General features: G+C 43.9%; 1 protein-coding gene across 5 annotated transcripts in view; it reads right to left on the bottom strand.

The window, feature by feature from the left end:
- The window catches only part of USP28 (ubiquitin specific peptidase 28), a 159,067-nt gene that overhangs the window by 98,951 nt on the left and 48,116 nt on the right, over positions 1-12,000 (bottom strand). For all 5 annotated transcript variants that reach the window (XR_014225968.1, XM_082273384.1, XM_082273386.1 and 2 more), the window contains exon 6: positions 747-833. Coding sequence is in view for 4 of the 5 variants with exons in the window: in XM_082273384.1 (XP_082129510.1) it covers positions 747-833 (87 nt within the window). In the remaining variant the exon portion in view is untranslated. The remainder of the gene's footprint in view (positions 1-746; positions 834-12,000) is intronic.

Raw genomic sequence — 12,000 nt, 5'->3', positions numbered from 1 at the left:
CCCACCAGACTCCTGACTCAGACCTACTCCGGGGTTCTCCTCCTCTCCCTGAAGTTCTAGTCTGTGGGCAGAGCCTCGGCCTTAACATTTGCAGTGCAGGGCTTCTAACCCTGCATTGTACACGCTAGAGGTGAACATGCGACTGCAATCCACGGCATCCTTATTAAGAGGTGGTTGTAGGTGAACAGTCACATGGATAGAGGGAGTCTGCTGGAGCCAGGAGTAGGATTGATTATTTATCCTAAGTACCTAGACCAGGGGTCTCTAAACTTTCTAACCAAAGAGCCACCAGACTTTTTCCTGGCATCAGTGGGAGTAAGCATCACATTTGGTATTGGGTGGAGGAATAGTGCCCCATCGCTTGTATCATTGGGAGGAATAGTGCCCCGTTGTGGGAGAACCTGTTCCCTATTGTTGGTGTCAGTTGGCAGAATAGTAACTTGCATCAGTGGGAGGAATAGTGCCCCAAGGGCCGGAAAAAGGCAAGAAGAGGCCGCATCCGGCACCTGGACTGCAATTGGAGATCACTGTCCTAGACTAAATGAGCATTTACCCTTTCATAATGGGACGTTGCCCCACTGCAAGGGCTGTTTTTGTCACATTTCTGGAGGTTAGCTTTAACCATTCAGATGCAATGTTCTGTAAACTAATGGGACAGCAACAGTAAATGTCTCCTACGCCACCTTAATTCCAAAACATTTTTTTTTTTTTTGGTTTAGAATAAATCGCACAGATCAACTACTTACACTTCTGCTCTGACATCTCTCCAGCATGCTTTGGGAAATACTGTAACTATGGACCAATCTTCGAAACTCTGGCAGGTGGAAGAGCGACTGAAAGGAATGGAAAAATAAGTAACTGGGAAAAAAAAAAACACCAAAATTCCAAACATTAAAATTGAAATATCACCTTTTTCATTTTAAATTGATTTTTTCCTCAGATTTAGCAAAGGAATGAAACATGGAACCGGGATGATAATTAACAACTCAAAAGTGAGTGGCCAGCAAATGATACAGCAAGAAAATTTGAAAATTTAAAGCTGAACTCCTTGCAAAACAGCTAAATACACAGATATATATATATATATATATTATAAGGGAATGGTTTTTCATGACAAGGTATTTTTGTCCATCCAGTCCCGAGATTCACAGCCACATAACTATCCATGCTGATGACCTCTTAGCATCGGAATAGTGAAGAACCCACCATAAAAAAAAAAAAAAAACACACACATTACTCAAATACCGTGAGGTGCCCTTTCTATTTCTGTATGTGGATAATGGCACTTTAATTAAAAAAAAAAAAAACAAAGTACCTTTTTCCTAATCCATTTACAGCTATCGCTCTTTCCCAGCCTGTCTGCCAGGAAACATAGGCAGGGGGTGCTTGCTGGTCACATGATCAAAAAAACAGCTTTGGAATACAGAGTAAAAATATCAATACAAATATATATTTGAAATCAATTCCTATCTTTTGCCAATAACATGACGTGGACGTATTTCTGCTAGTCACAGGCTGTCACTCTCCTCCAGCCTGTGTCTTAGAAAAAGAGGGAAGTGAAGCTTCCAATAATCTACATGTAGTATCCCACCCCCATTGCGTTTAGCTGGTTAGTTGGCATGGAGGAGGTGAGAGGAAGTGGGCTGTCATTTACCACTGGGTATACACCCACATGTGTGACTCTATAGTCACATGGGCTCCTCAGATGTAATAGGGAAGAAATGCTCAGCATAGAAACTCACTGAAAACTGAGCATGTGCAGAGCTGCCAACACTGCTCTGTAAAATCCCTAGCTGCATTGGGGACTTGGGCAGAATGGGGAGAAAGAGAGCACAAGGATAAACCAGGTTTTTTTGCAGACTATAGAAAAGGAATCTCCTAGTGACTTAGTATGAACAGCTTGTAATACAGCATTTATGATTGTGGAGAGGGATTATAACACTTGTAAGGTTTTCAATGCTTCCTGTGCCCACCATTAGGGAGATTCACCTGAAGTGAAAGAAAATGAAACATTTGGGTTGTCCACAGACCAGTAAGAGGGGAAATATATCAGCATTCCCTCATTTTGGAGGGATTTCCTGAGATATCAGCAATGGGACAGGAAGTAAAGAGAAATTTCCCCAATGTGATGCAGATGTCAAAAAAAAAAAAAAAAAAACCCTACCATACTGTATCCAAAATGAAAAAAAAAAAAAAATGCCTTTAGTTCTACTTTAGGAGCCCTTACACACTGAGGCGCTTGCAAATGTCCCATAAAACATTGAGCACTTTTGCAGCGCTTTTCAGGCATTAGCGTGCATTATTTTTTTTTTTTAAGGGCATGACTCAAAAACTGCTCCAAAAACCATTTTGAGGAGCTTTTGAAGTGATTTTAAGTCCCTTTCAGGAGCTTCTCATTCATTTCAATGGGGGGCGTCTTTGAGACACTTTTTTTAGCACTCGAAACATGCTCCAAAAGGTGCTGCTTGCAGGATTTTTTTCACCGCTCCACCAGTGCACCACCCCAGTGTAAAAGCATTTATTGATTTTAATGGGAATAGGTTTTCGTGAGCTTTTCAGGTGCTTTTTTCTTTTCGAGCCAAAGTGCTTAAAAAGCACCTCAGTATGAAAGGGCTTTAACAGACTTACTCACAAAGCAGTCTACAAAGATAAGGTCACACTTGGGGCTGAGCTTTAGCTCTGAACCTGGAAACTGTTCTGTAGCCAAGATAGACACTTTACATTCAGGTCTGGTAAGTGCTACAACGTAGAGCCCAGAGCCTGAGGGTCACATTCTAGGCTGAAGGTCACATTCCTCACATGTCCAGTCCATTGGAGTCCAGGTACAGCCTACAAAGCTAGGCTGAGAAAACAAAGATCTGAATAGCTGCTATGTAGAGACCATCTCAAGCAGTACTGCAACAAGAAATCTTTACTGAAGTCACAGAGGAATAAATCCACACACAAAAAAAAAAAGTCTACAGAAAGTAGCCAGAGTTTCCTCATCAGAGATTAAGAAAAAGTGTTCAACTTCCTTGAAAACAAGCTAAAAAAATGAGGAATGCTGAATAAAGGAGGGTTTATGTTTGAGGTTGAGCTCATCAAACAAAGATATGCCTGGAACAGGACTCTCATGTCCAGTGAGACAGTAATGTGCCTTAGTCCGCGACCGTCAGTTGTGTATGAAGCCTCACAGAGGAAGTATAGGAAATCAGATTGGAACACCGAAGCAAATAGAACGTCACACAGGGGGGAAACCTGCCGGCTGAAGCAAGGAAGCAGAGGAACCCGCCTCACCAGAAGTGACATCAACAGAATCCAGAAGTGTGTAGTAGTGATGACGGAGGACTGGAACATATCAGAGGAACACACTAGTTGACAGGACAACATGTTTTGGGGCACGCACCTTTGTCATATCCCCCTTCTCTTCCTTGCCACGGCTGGCAGGTTGTTCCATCACGGACCTTACTGACATCTTGGTTCCTTGCAGAGTTGTATAAAGTACTCGAAACCCATACTTGAGTAAAAAAGTACAAGTGCTCGATCAAAAAGTGACTTGAGTAGAAGTGGAAGGGCTCAATCAAAAAGTGACTTGAGTAGAAGTAGTAAAGTATTCAACATTTTTTGTACTTAAGTATTGCAAGTAGTTTTTTTTTTTTATTTTGCTACTCAAGTACTGAAAGTAAAAGTACCAGTAGTTTTAAAAAAAAAAATTGCTACTCAAGTACTGAAAGTAAAAGTACAAGTACTGTGTTATGTAGTTATTAAAGAAAGAAGTCAAAAGTTTGAACATCATATTGTTTTTTATTATTTCAAATGCAGCTTTTATTTATACATACAGTAGCATTTATTTTCGTATGCGCTGATAATACACATGTTTTGAGCTTCATGAAACCTGCCATCTACTGTTCTGGCAGTGGTAATTTTTATAATTGTAACGAGTAACTATGCAGCACAAAAAAAAAATATCTTAGTAGAAGTATTGAAATCATCGAAAAAATGTAGTGAAGTAAAAGTGGAAGTAGGAGAAAAAAATTCTACTCTAGGAAAGTACAGATACCGCCTTTCGGTACTTAAGTACAGTAGTGAAGTAGTTCTACTTAGTTACTATACATCTCTGGTTCCTTGGCATATTTCAGGTGCCCTAAGCATGTGGCCAGTCATCTACTGGTAACGACTTTTCAGCGTCATGTTTAATTTTTATCTATTTTTGAATAAACTATGACTGTTTATTAGACACATTGTCCTTGTGTAATAGGGCTCTTGGATCCACTAGGCAATTAGCCCTGTTCATGTTTTACTGCTGGTGTTGGTCCACTGTGTTTTATCAAGTCCAAAGTCAGCGCAACCCTCTACCAGGAAATTCTGGAGCACTTCATGCTTCCCTCTGCTGACCAACTTTATGGAAATGTGGATTTCATTTTTCAGTAGGACCTGGAACCTGCCACACTGCCAAAAGTACCAATACCTGATTTAATGATCATGGTATCACTGTGCTTGAATGCCCAGCAAACTTACCTAACCTAAACCCCATAGAGAATCTGTGGGGTATTGTCAAGAGGAAGATGAGACACCAGACCCAACAATGCAGACGAGCTGAAGGCCACTATCAGAGCAACCTGGGCTTCCATAACACTTCAGCAGTGCCACAGGCTGATCGCCTTCATGCCATGCCGCATTGATACAGTAATTCATGCAAAAGGACCCCAGAGTGCATACTATACTGTACATGGACATTTTTCAGTAAGCCAACATTTCTGTATTAAAAATCCTTTATTAGTCTTATGTAATATTCCAATTTTCTGGGATACTGAATTCTGGGTTTTCACTAGCTGTAAGCCAAAATCCTCAAAATAAAAATAAAAATGCTTGAAATATATCACTCTGTGTGTGTAACATCTATATAAAATATAGGAGTTTCGTTTTTTTAATTGAATTACTGAACTAAAATTACATTTTTTGATGATATTCTAATTTTATGGAATGCACCTATATATGCTTTTTTCTTTATATGGGGACTGGCTTACAATTTTTCTGTTTGGCAGTGTCCAAAGTTCCTGTAGGTACCAATATAACCCAACTGTTCCTGAATTCTTGTGTCCCTCAATGGATGTGAAAAATACATTCATTGATTTATAAATGAGCACAGACTTGAATTCATTTGTGTCTTTTATATCTGCCTGGAGTTCAGCTTTAACTATTAGGTCTATAACTGTATAACATGCGACGCACGCATCAGAGTTCACTTGCTGATCAGGCTTTAAGTAAACCTCACCATTTTAAATAAAGAAAACAAGTGTTAGCTTTAATTGGTAGTTTAGGTTTCCACATTATCACAGCTCTGAAAAGGAGCTCTGCGGAATACTCAGCTGGGAACCAATCAAAGGGAAGGGGTTATTTCTATCTGTGAGTCATACTAATAAACAGCAAGAAACAGCAGCCCGTATTTCTATCTATGGCTTATTCTCATCACACACACCCAGGAATCCGAGTAAAATGCTGGATTTTAATTGAGTGCCACTAACACCAACCAACCAGCTGAAGTCAGGCTCTCAAATTAAAAGGAAACTGGAAAGCTCAGTGCCAACCCCGAGTCATTCAGCACCCACACGCACGCTGGCGTTCGCTCTATATTCCATTTTGCAATCAAGTAGTGTAAACACAATTGAACAGTCAGAACCGGCCTTTTGTGTTAAAAATCCAATCTCAGAGGGATTAGAAAAATAGCGCTGAACCTAAACTTTAAATGTTCACTGCTTTTCTTCACTTAATGTCCCGCTCCAACAAAGTAACATAATTAGCAATTAACAGAGTCATACATTTTTAAAGGGATCTGTAATGGTTTCAGAACTGTAGACAAGGAGATGATCTCTTAACAATCAAAGCCATCACACAGCGGAAGGCAGCTACAGAGATGGTAATGTGATAGTACACCACCAGATCCATTACAAAACTGATTTCTAAAAGCAGAATTGCAAATATTTCCAATATTACAAAAACAGTTTAGTCTAGTTAGGGCACTTATTCAAATAAAATGTGAAAAGTATTTTAAATACTGCTTATAAAAAAAAGAAAAACCTAGAATGGTTTGTATATTACAATGTCTGCACACCAGAAAGAGCAGAGGGGTCTGGTTCATTTTTTTTTAAAGGAAAACTGTACCTTTGGTACCATTGTCATTTAAATACTTGCCTCCAACCTGTGTAGTGCTGGTGACCAGTCTACCATCTACCTTTGCACCTGTTCCAGTCATCTTCTCTCCGCTGCTCCACCCGTACCCTCCCTTTTCTGCATGCGCTCCATGGTCACATTCACTTCTTTGGGGAGACCTTTACTCTGCAGGGCTCCATAAGTATGGCTCCCCAAAGGAACGTCAAACGAACATGTGGAAAGAGGAGGACCCAGTGGAGACAATTTATACAGAAAGTCTGTAAAACTTTGGGCAACCCTTTAAAGTGACCTCGTCTCGTAGCTATATTCAAGACAGGTGCATAAGTACAGGGGTCACAATTTTGCCCTGTAGGGGTTGGGAGGTGTTGGTATGGGGCGCTACCACCTTGCACAGTGAATTTCTTCGTTGTATGTGATCCAAAATGAAAGTGCACAGTGCTTATTGGTGAGCAAATATTGTGCAAATAAAATGTTTTGATGTTAAAATATTAAATGTGCAATATGGTGCAGATATAAAAAAGATGGTACTTTATCGTGTGCAGATTGGATTGTACCGTCTATGTATCACTCATCGGATGTAAACAATCATATATAGGTGGCAAGTGCAAAAAAGTGCTAAGTGCAATTGAGTGATTTAAGCAATAAATGGATTTTTGTAAAATCTTACCGTAAAATCCTTTTCTCTTAGCTCATCGACAGACGTAGTCCTCGGTGATACACCACCTTCGGGTTATGTTACCTCCGCAGGAGCAGGACTAGACAGGAAATTAAAAAGCTCTGGCCACACCCTAGGGGCAGTCCCAGAGGGTATATCCTCTCTCTCTCTGCCTCAGCAAATCAGTTATGTGAAAAAGCAGTGCTTAGAGAATTTAACCCAACCCAACTCCAAAACAGAGGGGCGGGGACTAAGTCTGTCGATGAGCTAAGAGAAAAGGATTTTACGGTAAGATTTTACAAAAATCCATTTTTCTCTAGCGCTCGACAGACGTAGTCCTCGGTGATACACCACCTTCGGGACGTCCCAGAGCAGTATCACAACTGAGGGGTGGGAAAATGGAAATCAAATCCCAATCTAGAAGGCCCAACCGGTGCCAACTAGAAGTTTACAATGCTCATCCTTAATGATGAGACTCAACCAAAAAAAAAAGAGAAAACAATTTTTTTTTTTTTTTTTTTTCAAACAGAAAAAAACCCTCGAGGTAGACCACCGGTCTCCTCAAATTGCGGCCTGCAAAACCTTGCGGCCAAATGAGGCATCCGCCGATGCCGTCACATCAATTTTATAGAATTTTGTAAAGGTATGTACCGACGACCAGGTGGCCGCCTTACATACCTGGACCACTGACGCCTGATGGCGAAAGGCCCAGGAAGTACTGAGCGCTCGAGTGGAGTGCGCCCTAACAGGGAACGGAGGACTCTGACCCTTAATAGAATAAGCCTGTACCACCGTTTGTCTAATCCATTTGGCAATGGTCGCGGCAGATGCAGGCAAACCCTTTCTGGGGCCATCCGTGATCACAAAAAGTGAATCCGTCTTACGGAATGATTCCGTAGCTTTCAGGTATACCCTGATTGCCCGAACCACATCTAAGGAATGCAACGCATGTTCCCGATGATGCTTGGGCTGAGGACACAAGGAAGGTAGTACAATATCTTCATTCAGATGAAAATCTGAAACCACCTTGGGAAGAAAAGATGGCTTAGGATGAAGTACTACCTTATCCCTATGAATCACTAGGTATGGTGACTGGCATGATAATGCAGCCAGTTCTGACACCCTGCGAGCAGAAGTAATAGCCACCAAGAAGGCCACCTTCTGGGATAGAGTAAGCAAGGGAATCTCCCTGATGTTTTCAAAAGGAGGTTTCTGTAGAACCGACAAAACCAAATTAAGATCCCAGGGCGGTAAGGGCGCGCGGACTGGAGGAGCCAGGTGCCGCACCCCCTGGATGAAATTCCGCACCAAGGATTTGGTAGCTAAAGGCTTCTGAAAGAAGATTGCTAATGCTGAAACTTGACCCTTGATGGTGCTCAAGGCTAGCTTCTGCTCAACCCCTTGTTGCAAAAAAGCCAATATTCGAGTCACCGAATAGGTACGTGGAGAAAATCCTAAAGATTCGCACCACGCAATATAAGTCTTCCATGTGTGATAATAGACTTTGCTGGAAGTCGCTTTCCTTGCTTTAATAAGGGTAGGAATGACTGAAGTAGACAAACCTCTGTCCTTCAGTACTTGGGTCTCAATGGCCAGGCCATTAAAACCAGCGACTGTAAAGCACGAAGGTAAATTGGTCCTTGAGACCACAGACACTCCCTGAGACGAAGTTCCCACGGAACGTCTGCGACTAACATGTCCAAGTCGGCCAGGCTGGCTTGAGGAGGCCAGCCTAGAATTTCTAGGACCACTGGCGCTGATTGGATCTGAACCAGGCGTCCCTAGAGCTATCTGGCCCCGACCATCCGAGAAAGTCTGGTCGTTTTCTGTTCCCACACATTTATCAGATACCTGATAGTTATCAGGAAAAGTGATCTTTTCTGGTTGAACCTCAGGGACCGAAGTCACCCGACTAGAGGCTGCTTGGCCTATCTGGTCAACCAGATCCGATTCCTGTGAGGTATCGGGACTAATCTTAGGAAAAGGTAAAGGAAAAGATCTTTTCAGGGAACGGTAACTACCGCTTCCTGTGGTACTTAAATGTTGGAAGGGAAGAATCGCACCGGTAGTAGTGGTTGATGCTCGATCTAATGTCCTGAATACCGGTGAAAACGTCCCCCCACCCTGAAACCGGGTGGGGGCGCACCTTCAGGCTGTGTACTCCTTTGCTTCGGGTTTGGCTGGGTTGGTCCCCTTCTTGAACCCTCCTGGAGGAGTCTTGCCTTTCCCGCTAGTACCAGCCGGGCGCCCTTTATGGGCGGTAAAGAAAGGTCCTCGCTTGTTGCGAGGTCCCTTAGCTTTTGCAGCCTGTGGCAAAAAAGTGCTCTTGCCCCCAGTGGCATCCTTAATGATTTCATCTAGGTTGGCTCCAAATAGACGATTCCCCTGAAAGGGGAGATTGGTCAAGGTCTTTTTGGAACCTAGGTCAGCTGACCAGCATTTTAACCACAGCACACGTCTGAGGATCACTGCTAACTTAGATGCATGCCCTAATAGGGGAGTAGTGTCCAAGGCTGCGTCACAGATAAACCGTAGCCCTTGTATGATTTGTTCCATCAAATCAGATGTCTCCTGGGGAATATCTTTTCCCCTAAGATCTTGGCGTACCATCTTCGCCCATTCCGTAAGTGTCTGGGAAACTAGACCAATAACGATTACTGGTCTAAATGCTGACCCTATCAGAGAAAAGATAGTGCGGGACTCTGCTTCTATCTTTCGATCCACCGGATCCTTAAAGGACGAAGTGTCCTCCACTGGAATAACCGTGGCTTTATTCAGCCTGGAAATAGGCGGATCCACGACTGGTGGTACCGTCCATTTCTTAATGATGGATTCCTCAAACGGATAGCGTCTAGCAATACGCTTGGAAATAGTAAAGGTACGTTTAGAATGCTCCCATTCTCCTTTAATCTGATTACCAAAACATTTAGGTACAGGAAAAGCCTTCGCCGTCTTGATGGGCTTATTAGTCCCAAAAGGCCTCTCTGTTTCAGTTGCCTCTGCCGGTAAAGCCTCAAGTTTTAAGGTTTCTTGCACTGCCACAACTAGTGCGTCCACCAATGCTTCTTCCTGAATTATAGCAAGAGAAGAAGCGTCCTCCTCACTGTCTGAGGGGGCTTTACCTGGGATAACAGCCCTTGCAGAGGAACCTGCAACTGCCGTGACCATCTCTGAATCTGAGTCAGAGGTGTCAGATGGTATAGGGGTAGGCGGGGGTCGCTTCCTTGACCCCCGTCCCTGACAGGCCGCCTCCACCCGAGCCACCATAGACTCCAAAATTGCTGTAAATGACTCTATACTCTGTGCACCGGCGGGTCCCGAGGCCCCCTCGAGGGAAACAGGTGGGGGAATATGTGTGGCAGGGTCCATAATAACTCCAGTTACTTCCTGGATAATATAATTCAAAAGTAAAGAAAAAAACTTTTTTTTTTTTTTCTGACCCCCAGCGCCACAAAAAAAGCCCCTTAGTGTTACCTGCTTAGGGATCCCTATCGATCGAGAGAGAGAGAGATAGACCCCCAGGCTCACCACTTGATGCTCAGAGTTAAACTGCAACAGCTTACAGCGCTGTCTTGACAAACAGGAAGTCTTTTGGCTGGCTGCCCAGGAAGAAAGGAGGTGGCTCCGCCCCTCTGCACGCCTTCCGGCGCCTCCCCCAAGCTCCACGAGGTGTAGGATCACCTCAAACATGGCCGCCCCCATGCTGGAGACACGAGGCTACGCCAAAATGGCGGCTCGTGCGATCCTGCAAGAAAAAATGGCGGCGGCCTGCTGAATGTCGGTGTGCTGCACACAACACTGTCTCTGCCTGGGGATATGGCGTGGTTGGCGGTATCGGCCCCTGGCGGACCGCATGGCCGTTCGGGAGGCCTGCTAATAGCTGGAGATCTGATTTGGAAGGCAGTCTACATGTCTGTGGCTTCTGACTGGTAGGTAGCTTATACTTAACCCATAAGATTCCCAGAATGCCACAGATTACATCTTTTAAACATGTATACAATAGATTGTTAGCTCCCAAACCAAGCCTCCTGGCTTTTTGTACACAAAAAATCACACTCAAAGTAGGAGGATCTGTGACATGTTATAGGATAGAAAGGACTCTTTCTTACCATACCGAGAGGGGCCCGCGTTCACCACAAAACCCGTCAGAGGGAAAGGGGGAACATACTACTCACCATACCGGAACCAGGCGGGCACCAACTCCTGACAGTACCCCTCTCCACCGGGGCGGGAGGGCTGTCGACCGATACGAACGCCGTGACTCATGGTCTTTGGCGTTTCAGCGAGACGTTTAACTCGCGGGTTCAGTCCTTTTAATGGGACTTTGTCGCGGCCGACCCAGCGCGGAGCTATGGCCTGCACGCGCTCGTAGGCTGAACTGGGGTGACCACCGGATCTCAACATCCAGCCCGTCGCCCAGTTCAGCTTTCTTGCTTGAAGATCTCACAGGAACACTGGAGAAAAAGCTGTCTAAAAAAATCCTTTAAGAAAAAATTCTTGCCAGGACCTAAGATCCCAGCAAGGTGTCTAGGTCCTTACTCCTAACTAGACAGAAAATAACTGATTTGCTGAGGCAGAGAGAGAGAGGATATACCCTCTGGGACTGCCCCTAGGGTGTGGCCAGAGCTTTTTAATTTCCTGTCTAGTCCTGCTCCTGCGGAGGTAACATAACCCGAAGGTGGTGTATCACCGAGGACTACGTCTGTCGATGAGCGCTAGAGAAAAATTCTTTATTGTGGCCTCCTGTTATAGAGGAAACTGACATCCGTGGTGAATATTATAAACAATATGCAGTGTAAAGTGAGAGAATAAAACGCCTGTTGCGCGTGCTGAGAGTGAGGAGTGCTAATACCGTGGGTAAAGCACTTACCAATATCCTCTCCCTTCTCACTCTAGTATACTGTGTCTCCCTTCTCCTGATGCCTGTAAAAAGTGTAAAAAAGACCAAGAGAGCTTCCATTGCGTAGTATAGTACAACATCGAGGGGAAAAAATAGTAGCGACTCACTGTTAGGAAGTTCACCGTCAGCTTGTTTTGGTGTATCTCCAGTGTTCGGCCTCAATGTTGTACTATACTACGCAATGGAAGCTCTCTTGGTCTTTTTTACACTGACTCCCTAGATGCAAGCGCAACGATATGTGTGGAACAACCAGCTTTTACAGGCATCAGGAGAAGGGAGACACAGTATACTAGAG

This window comes from Pelophylax lessonae (assembly GCF_965119305.1).
Source record: "Pelophylax lessonae genome assembly, chromosome: 12".
NCBI lineage: Eukaryota > Metazoa > Chordata > Amphibia > Anura > Ranidae > Pelophylax > Pelophylax lessonae.
The sequence above is the reverse complement of the archived record's forward strand: the minus strand, read 5'-3'. Positions and strand labels throughout refer to the sequence as shown.